Source organism: Ranitomeya variabilis, chromosome 8 (assembly GCF_051348905.1).
Source record: "Ranitomeya variabilis isolate aRanVar5 chromosome 8, aRanVar5.hap1, whole genome shotgun sequence".
NCBI classification, from domain to species: Eukaryota; Metazoa; Chordata; class Amphibia; order Anura; family Dendrobatidae; genus Ranitomeya; species Ranitomeya variabilis.
This window is the reverse complement of record NC_135239.1, coordinates 158,155,885-158,175,727: the sequence shown is the minus strand read 5'-3', so window position 1 is coordinate 158,175,727 and position 19,843 is coordinate 158,155,885. Positions and strand designations below refer to the sequence as shown.

Here is a 19,843-nt window from a genome sequence, read left to right as displayed (position 1 = left end):
ATCATAAGGCTAATCCTATTCCCTGACTTGTGCTAGGTAATTCTGTCACCTGTATTGATTGCGCTGTTCCCTATTGTTTCTTTGATCACTCTCTCGGTGTTCACCCTTCTAAACTGAAGTGCTTTAAAATTCTCCTTTTTTTTAGTTTAAAAAAACAAAACAAAAAAAACAAATAAAAAAACTGCTGTCAAACTTAGAACTACATGCTCATCCTCTCAAATCCTTATACTAGTGGACCATTGATACTTTTTAAGGCCACGTTTTCACCTTCAGTATTTGGTCAGTATTTTAGCTGATTGTTGACGTTTTATGCCATTTTTGCCAAACTCTGACAAAGTGGACAGAGCTTGGGCAGGACGAGCTGTGGAGTCCATCCCCGCACATGTCAAATTCATGACGAGCTGTGACGTTCCTTATGCTACAAATCTTATTCCAGTCTATAACTGGAGGAAGATTTGTGGAGAGGCGCATGCCATAGTTCACGCCTCGCCTGATTCATTAAGAGACGTGCACCTCTTAGGCCATGTTCAGTATTTGGTCAGTATTTCACATCAGTATCTGTAAGCCAAAACCAGGAGTGGGTGATAAATACAGAAGTGGTGCATATGTTTGTATTATACTTTTCTTCTGATTGCTCCACTCCTGGTTTTGCCTTACAAATGCTGATGTAAAATACTGACCAAATACTGAATGTGGGAACATGGCCTAATGCAAAGTTTATTCCCCACGCTAACAATTACTATTGTCCAACGTTCGCCAACTGTGAGTACATTCCCAACATTGTTGCTTCAGAGCTATGGCTGTTCCTCCTCCCCCACGGATATCCCAGTCATTTATTTAGGAGTTGCATTGATAGTGTTTTTATGGTGTTTTTATCTTACCTTTATATTAATTACATTACTGGTCTGCATGTAGAGAAGTGGAAACCAGATGGTATAAAAGTTATTTTTTAGCTGCTATATATTTGAAGAAAAAGCTTAATGACACATAAGTAGGGTCCTGAGATTGTGCTACTCTACAGTTATTAATACTCTGGGGTTGATTAATTCAGGTTTGGTGTCAGAAACCCCAAGTGATCAACTGATACTTACCTTAGCCGCTCCCAAGGAAAATGTAGTGTTTTGACACTAAATAGGTGTTTCACTACTATGACACTGATTAGTATCTTTGGAATGGGTCATCAGTCTCAGATTAGCGGGAGTCGGACACTTGGCATCCCCACCGATCAGCTGTTCTGAGCTTTGGCGGCAGCCATGTGTAAACTGGCTGCCGCCAAAGGTAACTGCACTTGGCCTACAGTTTGTCCTGCGCTGGCTGAAAATCTAAAACCTGTATGGATCAGAAGCTGTTGTACCCGGCAGCGGCAACAAGAGAGTTGACACAGCTGTAATGCTAATGCCCCATCTGTACACTGTTTACATCCGGCTAGAGTTGACAACAGCTGATCAGTGGGGTGCTGGGTGTCATGCCACCAGTGATCTAATGTTGACGCGTTATAAAGATATGTGGTCAATATCATAGTGATGAAACTCTAAATTGATTGGCTGTGGTAATACATGGATTTACCAGGTCCGTCAAAGCAAGAGCCACTCTTTGTGAGCAGTTCAACAGTCAGGTTCTTGGGGTACATTCACACTGCGCTTGGCACCCGTTCGTTGGCTTACATCCAAACCTCCTGCAAAACGGGATTCAGGCATAAGCCCTGACAGGGCCATAAATAATAATTTTATTTGTGTAGCTCCAATATGTTCCATAGCACTTTTTATAATTCAGCAGGGACATATACAGACAATAAAGGCAATACAAAGTAACACATGGCTCAACAGTTACAGGAGGAGTGAGGGTCCTACTCGCTAGCCTACAATCTGTAATAGCCATAGACTATTATGGTGCCGGCAGAGTGAATGTGCGCCCTGTCCTGCATCATTTTCGGGCATATGCGCCTATTGCAGGTGAACACATAGACATAGTAAACTGCGTCTCTGTGTCCATCTCCAGTAGGCATACATGCCCGAAAATGATGCACGACAGAGCACATGCTCACTCTGTCGGCACCATAATAGTCTATGACCCCGTCGGATGTAAGCCCCGACAGGACCAATGAACGAGTGCCTAAACGCAGTGCGTAAGAACTCTTAGAAGGAAGTGACATTCCATTGTATGTTGTCTTAGAGCTTTAATGACATTTGGTAATGATGCGGGTTAGTGAGACACTATTACACAAAGACCATACGCTGTGTGCACTATTATTAGGCAAGTATTTTCACCATATCACAATTTTTATACATATTTTCCAACCCCAAGCTGTATAAACTTTAATGTTTATTGGATGAAGCAGATCAGTTGATGTGTATTTATGTATTGAAGTAGGGTGAGGCCTAAGAATACAACACCCTTTATCACGATGTGCAGAATTATTAGGCAGCTTGTTGTCCTTAGGCAAAATGGGACAAAAAAAGAGATTTAACTGGCTCTGAAAAGTAGTAAATTGTTATAAGTCTTACAGAGGGATGCAGCACTCTTGAAATTGCTGAGACATTTCAGTGTGATCACAGATCCATCAAATGTTTTGTGCAAATAGTCAACAGGGTCTCAAAAAATGTGTTGAGAAAAAAAAGATACGCATTAACTGCCAAAGATTTGAGAAGCATCAAAGTGAAGCGACCAGACAGCCATTATCCTCCAGTGCTGTCATATTCCAGAACTGCACAGAACTACAACCTCCTACCTGGAGAGACCAGAAGTACGCAAGATGACCAGTGCTCAGACACATGGCCGAGGTAAGGAAGGCTGAATCCCGACCACCACTGAGCAAGATACAGAAGGGCAGACATCAGGACTGGGCCAGGAAATATCTGAAGACAGATTGTTCAGAGGTTTTATTGACTGATGAGATGAGTGACTATTGATGTACCAGACACATGGGTGGATCAGTTATGGGTACAGCCCTCCAATCCCACTCAGATACCAGCCAGTTGGAGGTGGAGCGCTGCTTTGGGCTGGTATTATCAAAGTTGAGCCAGTTGGAACTGTTCAGGTTGAAGATGGACTTGAAATCAACTCTCAAACCTATTGCCAGTTTTTAGAGGACATGTTCTTCAACCAGTGATGCAGGAAAAAGTCTGTAACTTTCAAGAACCATAATTTTTATGTAGGACTACACTCCATCTCATGCCTCGAAGTCTCCACTGCTCGGATGCCAGTAAAAGCTTTAAAGATGGAAAATGTTGATATGGCCCCTTGCTCACCTGATCTAAACCCTATTGAGAACTTGTGAGTCCTTCTTAACCAGAAGATTTATGGTGAATGAAAAACGGTACACTCCCTCTGAACAATGCCTGGGAGGATGTGGTGGTTGTTGTACAAAAAGTTGATCATCAACAGATTATGAAACTGACAGACTCCATGGTTGGAAGGGTTATGGCTGTTATTGAGCAGGGCAGCTATATTAGTCACTAATTTTTTTTTCATTTTTTTTCTTTCTGTATTTTTGTACCTTTTTGATTATTATTCTCACTTTAATAGATGAAAATAAGCAATTTAGAAGGGAACCTTTTTACATTTTTTTTATTTAGTTGCATAATAATTCTGTGCACACAGATATTCTCTTATGAAAGACAAAACCTCACTTTTACTTTCCTAAATTTTCAGATATTCAGATATTAGTCTTTTGGATTGACCAACAACACTGTAGTTGTTCAATAATAAAATTAATCATCAAATACTAATTGCCTAATTGTGCACACTGCATATAAAGCAGTCATTTTCAGGTTTTCTCGTCAGATTAGTACTTAAAGATGGATGCAGTGGTGGAAACATTAGTAAAATTAGTACTTATGTATTAACACACTGGCATGAAAAGCTGGCTTCATACTTTGTAAGCTTCCTCTGAGCAGAGCTCATCACACCTCACAACACAAGGAACTGTGTGTCAATAAGATGTAATTATTTGCTCCACTGACTGCTCTCTGTACTTCTATACTGCCAGGTGAACATGTCAAGACGCAGCAAACGCCTCGGTGCCATTGATCTGGAGGATGATCGGATCAGCACCAGCAGCTTGGAGAGTCAGCACTTGTACAGAGACAGCCCTGTCAGGTCAGTATGTACGTCAGTCGGAAGCACCTTGCTGACAGTGTGTGATGTAGGCTCATGGTAAGTTTCTCTATACTTTACAGAACAACTCCAGGAAATGTGTTGGTTTTTTTTTTGTCCCCAGAACAACAGATTCTATATTTTATGCACATGTTGGGAATATTGAAAATGTCCAGCCTCATAAAGGAAACTTATCATCCAGTCTGTACACGGTTTACATCCGACTGCTGACAGAGGTTATACCTGATCGCTGGGGGTGCCAGGTGTCCTCCCCACACAGATCTGATGATGATAATAATGATAGTTCATCAATATCGATGTAGTGGAAAACCCAATTATATGGGTACTGGCACCAGGTTCTTGCCACATAATCTGAGAGTGTCATAATGTAAAGGCAGATTTAGGAAACCACTATAATCTCCTTTAAATAACAAATCTAAAGCAGATTTTCTTAGAACTTTTTTGTGCTTTTCGTCTGTTATTCCTTCTAGACATTTGTGACTAAAGTGTTTCATCATTTGGGTGTGCGTCCCTATATACTCTGGCTCTGTCCAATCAGTGCCACCATTACCAGACTGCAGGAACACACCCCTTTGATAAAAGAATAGTAACACCCAATTGTCAATGTATTCTTAAATTTCATGGAGAACTAACCGCACTAAACAGAGTCGTAAAAAACAAAAAACAAAAGAGTTGCTCCTGAATTGTAGCTTAATGGAGAATTTAAGTTCCGAACTGACCGTCCCCTATATACTCTTACGAGTCTGTACAACAGTGCACAAAAATAATACGAGCACAACATAGATTTGAAGCTTTGTTCAGTATCACGTGCCCTTGCCCACAGTGTATAGTGAGTGTTTTGCTGTCTTTTGCCGTGTATGAGTAACATGGTACTAATAGACTTGGTATCTACATAGCTGACTGCTTTTAGCCAGTGAGTCAGTCTGTAAGTGAGAAGCACCAAGCTGATATTGTCACATCCTGTGGTGTGCGGAGGGGAAACAGAAATGATACAGGAAGCCATACCTTCTGTTACTGACAGCTCCTTGCTGAAGTGTGCAAAATGTCTCAATGTCTCTTACCGTTCAGCTGGTGCAAATGTATCACGTAAAAGTGTATAAATATTTGGTAATTTAGACCCATTCGGCCCATGCAGTAGTATCTGGACACCAGCTCTAGCTCACATACAATCACTTTGTTACTACAAATATTGATATTTTTTGTGTCACCTGGATAGACAACCGATCAGCTTCAGAATAAAGATGTTGGTGACCTAAGGAGATTACATGTAAAGCGCTGGTGCTTAAATAATAAAATAAAATGAATATATGTAATCTATACAACCAAACCAAATATTATCACTTGATAATGTATCCTGGTAATAAAATGTAATTTATTTCAGTTATGAATGACTGACAATAGTACAAACGTATGTATTGCAGAGAATGGGCGGAATACTGCAGCCTTCTTGCACTAGCTGTCTCATAATTTATAGATGACACCTCAGGTTATGTTCTTCGTACAGCTGTAGAAGTGTTATGTACACACTTACAGATTGCCGAGAAATCGCAATAAGATCTCTCACACTTTGCACACATTGGTTTTAGAGATACGCGTGCATGGACTACGTATGCTGCTATGATATACATATTCAGAGAAGGTATTTTTTGATATGTTAGAAAGGTGAATTAGAAATGAAAGTCTAACCATGCCTGAGTTTTCTGCAAGACTTTTTTAAAGCGTTGTAAACTAAGTTCTCTTACTGCAACCTACCTTTCCCACAATGCCTCTGTCTTGGTAGAGGACATGAAGCCTCATAAGATAGTGCATGATCAGTGACATAAAACTGCTGTCCCCTCATGTACAGTGCAGAGTCTCGGTGCATTCTATGTGATGCAGTTTCAGACTGTTTCCTCTGCCTTTTGCTTGTGATAGGAACCTTCCTGTCAGCTGTTGGGTCCTATTCACAGTGCATTTGCTTTGTGCGTTTGACTGTGCAGCGGGTTCAAAACGGAGTTCAAATGGACTTTGTTCTTTTACACATCTGAAAAGGCGTGAACTGTCATTTACAAAAAAACAAACAACACATAAACAAAGTTAATGCAGTATGAACAGCTACAGTCAAAGCCATGCGAAGCTATATGTCATAGTAATAGATGGAGCTTCTGCACACACCACTTATAGATGTGGACAGGCAGTGTGAGTCAGGAACATTTTGTAGCTGAAGGTAATCATTTTATGAAGTCACTTACTGTAAAACGTCTGTCTTGTATAAAGCAAAATGATATCTTCAGCTGCATGTGGACATAGAGAGCCGTAATAAGGGCAGATCTAGGGGGAGAGGTGATGTTGGAGAGTGACCTCCTTTCTACACAGTATTTCATGTACTGGACTGGTAATCAGACTGGAGATGACATGACACAGCAGCTCATTATTATTATTATTTAGGTAGGGGTGAGGCGGCGGCGGCTCTGGCGGTGGTGAGGCAGCGGCTTGGTTATTATAGGCTGTAGGCTTTCCTGAAGAGATGGGTTTTCAGGTTCCGTCTGAAGGATCCGAGGGTGGTGGATAATCGGACATGTTGAGGCATGGAATTCCAGAGGATGGGGGATATTCGGGAGAAATCTTGGAGGCGATTGTGTGAGGAACGAATAAGTGTGGAGGAGAGTAGGAGGTCTTGAGATGAACGAAGATTACGTGAAGGAAGATATTGGGAGATTAGTTCAGAGATATAGGGAGGGGATAGGTTGTGGATGGCTTTGTAGATCAGTGTTAGTAGTTTGAACTGGATTCGTTGGGGGATTGGGAGCCAGTGGTGGGATTTGCAGAGGGGAGAAGCAGGGGAGTAGCGAGGAGAGAGGTGGATTAGGCGGGCAGCAGAGTTGAGGACAGACTGGAGTGGTGCAAGAGAGTTAGCGGGGAGGCCACAGAGGAGGGTGTTGCAGTAATCGAGGTGGGAGATGATGAGAGCATGTACAAGAGTTTTGGTAGATTGTGGGCTGAGGAAGGGACGGATTCTGGCAATATTTTTGAGTTGGAGGCGACAGGAGGTGGCAAGAGCTTGGACGTGAGGTTTGAAGGACAGGGCAGAGTCAAGAGTTAACCCGAGGCAACGGATTTCAGGAGCGGGAGAGAGCGTGATGCCATTTACCATAATAGATAGATTGGGTAGGTGGGATACGTGAGGTGGGGGAAAGATGATGAGTTCGGTTTTGTCTACATTGAGTTTTAGGAAGCGAGAGGTGAAGAAGGAGGATATGGCTGACAGACACTTCGGATTCTGGACAGCAGGGAGGTGACATCTGGGCCAGAGAGATAGATCTGAGTGTCGTCTGCATACAGGTGGTACTGGAAGCCATGGGACTTTATGAGTTGTCCTAGGCCAAGGGTATAGATGGAAAAAAGTAGGGGTCCTAGGACAGAGCCTTGAGGGACTCCAACAGAGAGAGGGCGGGATGAGGAGGTAGTGTGGGAGTGGGAAACGCTAAATGTGCGGTTGGATAGGTATGAGGCAATCCAGGACAGGGCGAGGTCTTTGATGCCAAGGGAAGAAAGAATCTGTAGCAGTAGGCAGTGATCGACTGTGTCGAAAGCAGAGGACAGGTCAAGAAGGAGGAGGATGGAGAACTGTCTGTTAGCTTTGGCTGTGACTAGGTCATTAGTAATTTTTGTCAGGGCAGTTTCGGTGGAGTGGTGGGGGCGGAAGCCAGATTGGAGGTTGTCAAGGAGAGAGTTAGATGAGAGGTGGGAGGAAAGTTGACCATGGACATGCTGCTCAAGGAGTTTTGAAGCAAACGGGAGCAGCGATATGGGGCGATAGCTGGGCATAGCAGTTGGGTCAAGGTTAGTTTTTTTGAGGATAGGTGTGATGGTGGCATGTTTGAAGGCAGAGGGGAAGGTACCAGAGGAGAGCGATAGGTTGAAGAGATGGGTTAGGGCTGGAATAAGCGTGTTAGTGAGGTTGGGGAGCAGGTGGGAAGGCATGGGGTCAAGTGCACAGGTGGTGAGGTGTGATTTGGAAAAAAGGGCGAGTAAGCTCTCCTTCAGTGATGTTGGAGAGGGAGGTATTAGGGAAGGGCAGAGGTCTGGTGTATGGAGTGGTTGGGGTGGTGGACAAGTAAAGGTTTGCCTTGTTTGGTCGATCTTGTTTTTGAAGTAGGTGGCAAAGTCCTCGGAAGAGATGAAGGGAGTTGGAGGTGGCAGTGGTGGGCGGAGGAGAGAGTTAAATGTGCAGAACAGTTGTTTTGGGTTGTAGGATAGTGAAGATACAAGGTTAGTGAAATAGGTCTGTTTAGCAGAGGTGAGGGCAGATTTGAAGTCAAATGTAGCTTGTTTGAAGGCAGTGAAGTCGTCTGGCAGGCGTGTTTTCTTCCATCGCCGCTCCGCAACCCTGGATGCTTGTCGAAGTTTTTTTGTGACATTGTTATGCCAAGGTTGCCTATTGGTTTGTCGCACTGTGCCATGCATGAGAGGGGCGACTGAGTCTATGGCTGATGTGAGGGTCGAGTTATAGAAAGCGGTGGCGCTGTCCGTGTCGTGCAGTGAAGATATGGAGGACAGGGGTAGGAGAGAGTCTGAGAGTCTGTGAGTGTCTACAGGTCCTTCTCAAAAAATTAGCATATAGTGTTAAATTTCATTATTTACCATAATGTAATGATTACAATTAAACTTTCATATATTATAGATTCATTATCCACCAACTGAAATTTGTCAGGTCTTTTATTGTTTTAATACTGATGATTTTGGCCTACAACTCCTGATAACCCAAAAAACCTGTCTCAATAAATTAGCATATTTCAACCGTCCAATCAAATAAAAGTGTTTTTTAATAACAAACAAAAAAACCATCAAATAATAATGTTCAGTTATGCACTCAATACTTGGTCGGGAATCCTTTGGCAGAAATGACTGCTTCAATGCGGCGTGGCATGGAGGCAATCAGCCTGTGACACTGCTGAGATGTTATGGAGGCCCAGGATGCTTCAATAGCGGCCTTAAGCTCATCCAGAGTGTTGGGTCTTGCGTCTCTCAACTTTCTCTTCACAATATCCCACAGATTCTCTATGGGGTTCAGGTCAGGAGAGTTGGCAGGCCAATTGAGCACAGTAATACCATGGTCAGTAAACCATTTACCAGTGGTTTTGGCACTGTGACCAGGTGCCAGGAAGCATGAAGTGCTCCAAAATCTCCTGATAGCTAGCTGCATTGACCCTGCCCTTGATGAAACACAGTGGACCAACACCAGCAGCTGACATGGCACCCCACACCATCACTGACTGGGTACTTGACACTGGACTTCAGGCATTTTGGCATTTCCTTCTCCCCAGTCTTCCTCCAGACTCTGGCACCTTGATTTCCGAATGACATGCAAAATTTGCTTTCATCAGAAAAAAGTACTTGGGACCACTTAGCAACAGTCCAGTGCTGCTTCTCTGTAGCCCAGGTCAGGCGCTTCTGCCGCTGTTTATGGTTCAAAAGTGGCTTTACCTGGGGAATGCGGCACCTGTAGCCCATTTCCTGCACACGCCTGTGCACGGTGGCTCTGGATGTTTCCACACCAGACTCAGTCCCCTGCTTCCTCAGGTTCCCCAAGGTCTGGAAATCGGTCCTTCTCCACAATCTTCCTCAGGGTCCGGTCACCTCTTCTCGTTGTACAGCGTTTTCTGCCACATTGTTTCCTTCCAACAGACTTACCATTGAGGTGCCTTGATACAGCACTCTGGGAACAGCCTATTTGTTGAGAAATTTCTTTCTGGGTCTTACCCTCTTGCTTGAGGGTTTCAATGATGGCCTTCTTGACATCTGTCAGGTCGCTAGTCTTACCCATGATGGGGGTTTTGAGTAATGAACCAGGCAGGGAGTTTTTAAAAGCCTCAGGTATCTTTTGCATGTGTTTAGAGTTAATTAGTTGATTCAGAAGATTAGGGTAATAGGTCGTTTAGAGAACCTTTTCTTGATATGCTAATTTATTGAGACAGGTTTTTTGGGTTATCAGGAGTTGTAGGCCAAAATCATCAGTATTAAAACAATAAAAGACCTGACAAATTTCAGTTGGTGGATAATGAATCTATAATATATGAAAGTTTAATTGTAATCATTACATTATGGTAAATAATGAAATTTAACACTATATGCTAATTTTTTGAGAAGGACCTGTATATGTCCGAGGATGTGGTAATGGCTGGACATGGGGGGCAGGTGAGGAGGACAAGGATGAGAAGGTGAGTAGATGGTGGTCAGATAGGGGGAAGGGAGAGGTTGTGAGGTTAGATAAGGAACAGAGGCGGGTGAAGATGAGGTCTAGTGTATGTCCGTCTGTGTGGGTGGCTGTGGAGGACCACTGGGTGAGTCCAAAGGATGAAGTAAGGGCCAGTAGTTTGGAGGCTGCTGGCTGGTGGGTGTCAGTAGGGATATTAAAGTCGCCCATGATGATGGTGGGGATGTTGGCAGAGAGAAAGTGAAGGAGCCAGGTGGAGAATTGGTCGATGAAGGCAGTGGCTGAGCCCGGTGGTCGGTATATGACAGCCATTTGGAGATTGGAGGGAGCGTAGATACGGACAGAGTGAACCTCGAAAGAAGGGAGGATAAGGGAGGGTGGGGGTTGGATAGGGTTGAAGGAGCAGTTTTTAGAAAGAAGGATACCCACTCCTCCACCATGTCTGTTGCCAGAGCGAGGAGTATGGGTAAATTGGAGGCCACCGTAACTCGGTGCTGCAGGCGAGGCCGTGTCAGGGGGCGTCAGCCAGGTCTCAGTGAGGGCCAGGAAGAAAAGGTTGTGAGAAGTGAAGAGATCATGGACCATGTGGAGCTTGTTGCAGACAGAGCGGGCATTCCAAAGTGCCCCAAAGAGGGGAAGCAGGGTGGTGGGGGTCAGTGGCACAGGTTTTAAGTGTGAGCGGTTGCGGTGGTTTCTCATAGTGTGAGAAGGATAGGGTAAGGGGCAGTAATGTATGAGGCGGGGGGCAGGATTGGGGGATGTGTCACCAGCAGTGAGAATAAGCGGAGAAAGGGAAACAGGTGGGTGAATGAAAGTGAGGATTAGTGGAGCAAATATGGTGGGGAAAATGTAAGCATGGTTAAAAAGCAGGGGAGGAAAAGAAAGGCAAGTAAATTTAGAAGATAGTGATTAGTCTTACCGTCTGGCCGATTTCTGGACTATTTCTGATGACACTTTAAATATGTCACTTCAAATGATGTCACATCTGAGCAAGGCCATATCTGACCAGTACCATGCAACTTATACCATTTGAAGAGTCCATGAAATGAAGCCAGGTAAGAGAGGAAGAGGGAGGAGAAAGGAGGTGGGGGATAGTTCACAGCAGGGAGCAATTCACAGATTGCAGTTAATAGTACATTTGATTAGCATCAAGGTTGGTGAAGGATAGGATAAAGGCCCCGTCATACATAGCGAGATCGCTAGCGAGATCGCTGCTGAGTCACAAGTTTTGTGACGCAACAGCGACCTCAGTAGCGATCTCGCTATGTGTGACACGTACCAGCGACCAGGCCCCTGCTGCGAGATCGCTGGTCGTGTCAGAATGGCCTGGACCTTTTTTTGGTCGTTGAGGTCCCGCTGACATCGCTGAATCGGTGTGTGTGACACCGATCCAGCGATGTCTTCACTGGTAACCAGGGTAAACATCGGGTTACTAAGCGCAGGGCCGCGCTTAGTAACCCGATGTTTACCCTGGTTACCAGCGTAAATGTAAAAAAAAACAAACAGTACATACTCACCATCTGATGTCCGTCAGGTCCCTTGCCGTCCGCTTCCTGCTCTGACTGAGTGCCGCCGTACAGTGAGAGCACAGCACAGCAGTGACGTTACCGCTGCGCTCTGCTCTCACTGTACGGCGGCACTCAGTCAGAGCAGGAAGCGGACGGCAAGGGACCTGACGGACATCAGATGGTGAGTATGTACTGTTTGTTTTTTTTTGTAACCAGGGTAAACATCGGGTTACTAAGCGCGGCCCTGCGCTTAGTAACCCGATGTTTACCCTGGTTACCTGGGTGCTGCAGGGGGACTTCGGCATCGTTGAAGACAGTTTCAACGATGCCGAAGTCGTTCCCCTGATTGTTGGTCGCTGGAGAGAGCTGTCTGTGTGACAGCTCCCCAGCGACCACACAACGACTTACCAACGATCACGGCCAGGTCGTATCGCTGGTCGTGATCGTTGGTAAATCGCTATGTGTGACGGGGCCTTAAGATGGGTGGATAGAGCTAGGTGTGAGGAACATGTGCATATCAATATGCATTCAGCAAGCTTGAAGTATGAAACATGGAATTAAAGTCAGGGGAAAAAGCAGCAACATACCAGCAGTTAGAAGAGGGATAGATGCACAAGGGATTCAGAGGGTGCAGTGGCTAGTTCAGATTGATAAGCTCATAATGATAGGGTGCAAACTGTGTGGCTATGAAACAAATAACACTGCTAGAATATCTGTAGTTGTTTTTGCCCATGAAATGCTTACCAATGTGCACGTAGTCATTATCACATACTAGCATGGTGTTTGAAGTGTATGATCATCTCTTGTTACAGGAGTACTAGAAGGAAAGTGACCACTGTTCGACAAGCTCCCACCTCCCATCAGACCATAGAGCACAGGTACTACAGTGAAACGTCAAGCTATGGCGGCCAAAGCAGAAGCGGCTTGTCTGCAGCTCTAGAAGACACAGGCTATGGAGGAACCGCATGGGGTAAGACAAATGGAGAATCTATTGTTACTATGAAATCAAGTGGGAGGCGCTGGACGTCATCCGTTATGTCTCTCCACATATACTCCAAGGTGCTAATGGACATAAAGGGAAGCTGTCAAGAGTCTTGTGCTGCTCGAACCTTGGGCAGCCTGAATCGGACACTGGCTGGGTTATTGCAACCGTGTTTTATTCTGGAACATTGCGGCAGTTCATAGAGAAGATGCCTTGCAAAGCTGGCAAAGAAGTATGCGTCTTTGACTAGTATGAGGCAGGACTCTCAGTTATGGGTAGTGGCGCTGCAGCGTTTTTCAGAGTAAAATCTACATAACTGCAGTAACGCAGCCAGTGTCTGACTCGTGGATCAGGCAGCATGAATGTGCAGATGGGTTCTTTTTATATGGCCAGAAGTGTGTCCTTCAGTAAACATTTTGCAATTATACGATGGAACATCGCAGCACCAAATGTATAGAAAAACTGTCTGCACTTCTATTTACAGTATGACATTTATTGTAAAGCAAGTGTGAAATCCACAGCTAGACAAAGAGCAGAAGTAAGGCCATGTAAGATGGAACATAAATGCCCTCTCCACTGTAGTCTGCACCTAATGCACAAAAGACCACGGCTCTCCTTGGTTGCAATGAAGGCATTTTTTATTGATCTGTCAGCATGTCATCTTCAAGGGTACCACACATTACAAAATGGACAACGTTTCTGTCCTCCCAGATCTTGTTCAGCCTTTCTGCTGAGCACCCACCATACAATGCTCCTAACAGGCACTGATCAAGGCCTGGGAGGACCAAACATTAGCCATCTTGTAAATGATGGTACCCCTGAACATGACATGCTGATGGATCAATAACATATTCTCCACTGGAGCTCAGCAGTGGTATTTTGTGCATTGTTGTCTGGGTGCATCCTACTACTCACCACCATCATGCACCCTGAGTGCCAGTTATAACTTTACTTCTGTTGTCTGCAACTGTTTCTCCATTGCATGACCTGGGCAGATTTGTGTCTAGACCACCGGGAGTGTTATCATTAGCCCCTCATTAACCTTACTGATTGTAACCTCTGGAATGCAAAGTATTAATCTCAAAACCACGATAGGACAAATATTCTATCAATAAACAACTTGGAGCACTGTCAATCGACCATGGGTCTCAAACTCAGCCGGGTAAATGGGCTGAACATAGAAACAAATTTGAGTATGAAAAGCCGTGTATTTTTTGCAGGAGAAGATTACGTTTTTCAGTGACACCATTGTTTTTCTATATGGCTTTTTGATCATTTTTATTTTTTAATGGTGTTTAGCATATGGGTTATGATGCAAGATTTCTGTTTTACTTCAGTTTTTACAGCATTGTAGGTGGCCAATATTTTTTTTTCTTTTTTTTTAATTTTTCTTTTTCCCTTGTCCCCAAGGTAATATTGTTTTACAATTAGCCACTTATAGTAATTCTGCCCCCTCCCCCTCCATTCTGTAATATGGTCCCCATCCTGGTCACGATACTGTAATAACATTCTCTATCAAGTAATAATGTCCCCTGTCCTGTAATAATAGTTCTTATATTATTGCCCTGTCCTGGTTACCTTCTTGTAGTAAGGTCCTCATCTCACTCTCTCACACACACACACACACACACACACACACACACACACACACACACACACACACACACACACACACACACACACACACACACCCACACCCTGGAGGCTATTGTCTCAGGACCCGAGGGCTGCACAGTGGAGCCTCAGGGGCCACATGCGGTCTCTGTGTTTGAGACCAGTGCTCTGGACTCATGATAATTCAAAGTAAAAAAAAAATAGAAGCTCACATGGCACTATGGTCAGTCCTATTTAGATTCATGGGTCATCTCTAGCAGGCATGATATTGATCCATGTCACTTGTATACATATCGGAAGGTGCTTCCACAACAGATAAAGTTATTCAAACAGTTAATGAAGAAAAAAGAATTGGGCGCCACTCGCTATATACAATACCTTCTACGTTGTGTTGTGAGAAGTGACGCATAGTGACCATTAACATGCAGTGCATCTTGTAAAACTCTCCTTCCATGATTTTACCGTTTTTATGCATTTATAAAAATAAGAATGACTGTAGTATTGTATATGATGGGTGCTGCCCGTTTCTTTCTTTGAAAGAAGTTTGAATAACTTCATGTATTGTGATAAATCCCTATGTTGATAAGTCACCTTACGTAAGTGTATAGTTTATGTATTTAAACCACTGGGATCGGGTACATCAGCCACTCTCTCTTTGGTACACACAGAGCTGAAGAATCCATTTAGTATTTCTGCCTTCATTAATTCTCAGATACCAACTTCACATTTTATCTCTGTTTTGTCAACGAGTCCTTGACAAAGCTGAGGCGAAACACACTTCAGGGTGGGAGGGTTTCCTTCCCATGATAGGTTACTATCTAATGTCATCACACTACTTCATTCTAATATGGCAAGTGTGGTGATTGGTGGTGGTCTTCTAGTTCACGGGAACATCCAATCATCCTAACTTGATTATTAATTTGGTGTGCTATTAATTAGTTACTCTGATGTATTAATTGTACTCCTCTGCATATCCACTTTTTTTATACTGATGATATTCATACTATTTGCATATTTATTTATGCATGAGCTCGTTCGTTGATTCATTCATTAGTCCTTGTTATTAGGCCACGTTCACCCACTTCGTATTTGGTCAGTATTTTACCTCAGTATGTGTTAAGGTACCTTCACATGAAACGACTTTACAACGAGAACGACAACGATCCGTGACGTTGCAGCGTCCTGGATAGCGATATCGTTGTGTTTGACACGCAGCAGCGATCAGGATCCTGCTGTGATATCGCTGGTCGTTGATTAAAGTTCAGAACTTTATTTGGTCGTCAGATCGGCGTGTATCGTCGTGTTTGACAGCAAAAGCAACGATGCCAGCGATGTTAAACATGGAGCTAACGACCTGTGAGAACGATAAGTGCGTGCGCTGTGTTTGACATCTCTACAGCGATGTAAACAGCGACGCTGCAGCGATCGGATCGTTGTCGTTCTCGTTGTAAAGTCGTTTCGTGTGAAGGTACCTTAAGCCAAAACCAGCAGTGGGTGATAAATACAGAAGTGGTGACGTGTTTCTATTAGACTTTTCCTCTGATTGTTCCACTATTGGTTTTGGTTTACAAATACTGAGGTAAAATACTGACCAAATACTGAGCGTGTGAATGTGGTCTTAAAGAATGTAACAGCTTAAACATATACCATGGGACCTTAAGGGTAAGTGCCCATGATCAGGAATAGCAGAATTATGGACGCAGCTCACCTGCGCTGCATCCAAACTGCTGCGTCCTACATTAAAACGTGATTATAACACCGCGAAAATATGCCATGTCCAAAGCACTGCTATATCCTGATCGTGGGGATGTGGCCTAAATATGGTCATTAATATTTGTTGCTAATGAAATATTGTGTACACATGCTATGAGATGTGAGTACCCTCATATCTGACTTTTTTTTTATTTTTTTTATTTATTTCTTTGCTATATTTTTGTTATCAAATAAATCTTTCTGCTTTTATAGATACACTAGATGGCAGCCCGATTCTAAAGAATCGGGAGTCTAGAATCCATATGTACTTTATTTATTCAAATGTAAGAATAATACAATTAATAAATAATAGTAAGAAAGAACAAAAAATGGCTGCACTCACCAGCTCTTGACAATTCTTGACAGTACGGCACATTTCTGATTGGTCGCTCGCGGCAGGCGGCAACCAATCAGAAAAGTGCAGCGCACCACGAAGGCATATATCTTTGTCCACCCTGAGCGGGTGTAGGACACTGGTGACGTCACTTATCTCCGGACATTATCTCCGGACAAAGCCACGGAAGTTGGCACAAATTGCCGGAAGTAGTATTCTAGGCAATTATATATTAGATTTTAATGTTATCAGTGTTTACCTTTGAACGTTTATATTGTATTGTCCTGTCACCAGCCATGTGTACGATTATCGGCCGAAAGCCTCTCTGGAACCAATAATCACCCCATGTAAAGGTATCTTTATAAGTTAAAGATTCAGAATACTATGACTTTTATCATATCCTGAACAGTCAAGTTTTTTATGAACCGTTAAGGTTTTCTGGTTGAAGTAAAAAAAACTCTGAGTGTTTACAGTTTGAAACCATAAAATGTTGAAAAATTATGTCATTCTTGAGTATATCACTCAATGGTGCTCATAAACGTGTCAAATTTGATCTATAATATACTTTAATATACGTTACTTTAATCTTTAATATACTTAAGAACAGGGCCCCAGACATCACACAGGGGGTCTGAAACACCGCACAGTGGTCCAAAATATCACTGTGCTCTGCCTGGGGCCCCATATGCTGCCTGGGGCCCCTGTGCTCTGCCTGGGGCCCCATATGCTGCCTGGGGCCCCTGTGCTCTGCCTGGGGCCCCATGTTCTGCCTGGGGCCCCATGTTCTGCCTGGGGCCCCTGTGCTCTGCCTGGGGCCACTGTGCTCTGCCTGGGGCCCCATGTTCTGCCTGGGGCCACTGTGCTCTGCCTGGGGCCCCATAAGCTGCCTGGGGCCCCTGTGCTCTGCCTGGGACCACTGTGCTCTGCCTGGGGCCCCATATGCTGCCTGGGGCCACTGTGCTCTGCCTGGGTCCCCATATGCTGCCTGGGGCCCCTGTGCTCTGCCTGGGGCCCCATATGCTGCCTGGGGCCCCTGTGCTCTGCCTGGGGCCCCATATGCTGCCTGGGGCCCCTGTGCTCTGCCTGGGGCCCCTGTGCTCTGCCTGGGGCCCCATGTTCTGCCTGGGGCCCCTGTGCTCTGCCTGGGGCCCCATATGCTGCCTGGGGCCCCTGTGCTCTGCCTGGGGCCCCTGTGCTCTGCCTGGGGCCCCATGTTCTGCCTGGGGCCCCTGTGCTCTGCCTGGGGCCACTGTGCTCTGCCTGGGGCTCCATATGCTGCCTGGGGCCCCTGTGCTCTGCCTGGGGCCCCATATGCTGCCTGGGGCCCCTGTGCTCTGCCTGGGGCCACTGTGCTCTGCCTGGGGCCCCATAGGCTGCCTGGGGCCACTGTGCTCTGCCTGGGGCCCCATATGCTGCCTGGGGCCCCTGTGCTCTGCCTGGGTGTAGGACACTGGTGACGTCACTTAGCTCCGGACATTAGCTCCGGACATTATCTCCGGACATTAGCTCCGGACATTATCTCCGGACATTAGCTCCGGACAAAGCCACGGAAGTTGGCACAAATTGCAGGAAGTAGTATTCTAGGCAATTATATATTAGATAAGAAAGTTTGCTTGTTTTGTTTATTTATTCAGCATTGGCTCTCTGCTTTGTAATTGGTATAGTTCGTATTCTAGGTTGAAAGTACAATATATACAACCATATAACATCATGTTATAGGCATGATGTTGCCGACTGCTTCCTCTGTTTGTTTGTTGTTTTTTTGCTATGGATAGAATCAGTCATTAAGATATGTAACAAGATTTATTGTGTAACTTCATTATATAAAACTTGTGTAATGCAGTCCTTGTGATTATGCATTCCTTTATTAGTATATGTGCAATTCAATATAAAGTGATTAGTACTTTGCAGTAAAAAAAATTGTACTTCACTTTACCTAGCTATCATTCCATCTGCTTCAAAGTCTTCCTTTTAGACTGTGTCTGTCCGTCCGTCCGTCTACAACAAGCATACTTCCTGCACAGAGCCTTCTCTGTACTGCTTGACTTCATTAAAGGGGTATTTTTTCAATGCTTTAGTTAGACAGCACAGGTATGCAGTTGACTTGTTTTTTCTATCTGCTGTCCGTTTTGCTGCTGTGAGATATTTTATCTTGCATAGTATACAGCTTATTTCCAAGAAGCTCTGTCATTAGAGTAGCTCAATGCCTGGCCCAGTGTGGGTAGTAGGAGAGGAGTTGCCTCCTAACATACCAGTCAGCTTGCTCCAGTCCATTGATTTTTATACAGCAGTTAGCAGTTCACCTCCCTTCCCCTCCCTCTTTGCTCTCTTATCAGTTCTGCATAATCACAATCCTCGGGCACCCAGCATTGGCAATTTCCAGAGCAGTTTACAGCGCTCATTTTCTTGAGCCACTTGCTTGCTCAAATGCACTATCGCAATAGGTAAGTACAATGTAGACTCAGAACAAATACTGACAGACTGACTGTTCATGTGCTGTAGTAAGATACTACGATCAGAACTGTCACTCAAGGAGGAGTGCCCCCCAGCAACCAGGAAGTGAAGAAACTGCAGAGCTCAGAGTTGCTCAAGAGACAGCTTGAGAATACCCCTTTAAAGACTGCTCTGACTGAAAATAACACTCCTTGCTTTGTAAGCCAGACTTTTAGGTAAAACCAATGCTGAACCATTGGGTTCAGCTTCTTCCCAGCCTGATATTTTTGCTTAAAAGAGGTTGAGTGCAGATTTTCTTTCAAAATCTAGACACTCTGTGACTGCAGACTTCTGAATCCTTACAATATGCATGTTCTTAGGATTGTCTAACGCCAGCAGAAAGAGCGGGTAACCAAGTGGCTGCAAGTATGTGAGTTGTATACTCGCGGCCACTTTTCGACTAGACGTACATGGCCTCACTCAATGCAAGTGAATAAAGCGTGGCTACACACGACTAGTCAGCACATGACCGCATGTATGTAAATGGCTTACTTGAGGTCACTTGACTACCTGCTGTCACCGCTGACACTTGAATATTGTTGGCTTGCGGTGCACACTCTGTAAGGATTCAGAAGTCTACATAGAGTAACTGTAGATAGTCATCCCAAACCTGGACAATGCCTTTAACCAGTACTACAACGTTAATGATGAATCTGTCTTGCAGGAGAAAGTGATTTGGTACGTAAAAGACTGGGAACCGATACTTCGTATAACAGCAACAACAAGAATGGCTTCTCTGAAATGCAGACGACGTATGACAAATCTACCTCATCTTCTGGATATTCCTCAGAGGAGGACTACACCAGTGAGGACCTCTTTTTTTCCTCCATTTTATTCCTGCACTGAGA

The 19,843-nt window shown here is 44.4% G+C and overlaps 1 protein-coding gene across 1 annotated transcript in view; it reads left to right on the top strand.

Annotated features, from left to right (window-relative positions):
- SUN2 (Sad1 and UNC84 domain containing 2) overlaps positions 1-19,843 on the top strand; it is an 85,847-nt gene that overhangs the window by 10,311 nt on the left and 55,693 nt on the right. The window contains exons 3-5 of the mRNA XM_077275946.1: positions 3,989-4,098; positions 12,633-12,790; positions 19,660-19,800. Of these exons, the coding sequence (XP_077132061.1) occupies positions 3,995-4,098; positions 12,633-12,790; positions 19,660-19,800 (403 nt within the window). The 5' untranslated portion in view covers positions 3,989-3,994. The remainder of the gene's footprint in view (positions 1-3,988; positions 4,099-12,632; positions 12,791-19,659; positions 19,801-19,843) is intronic.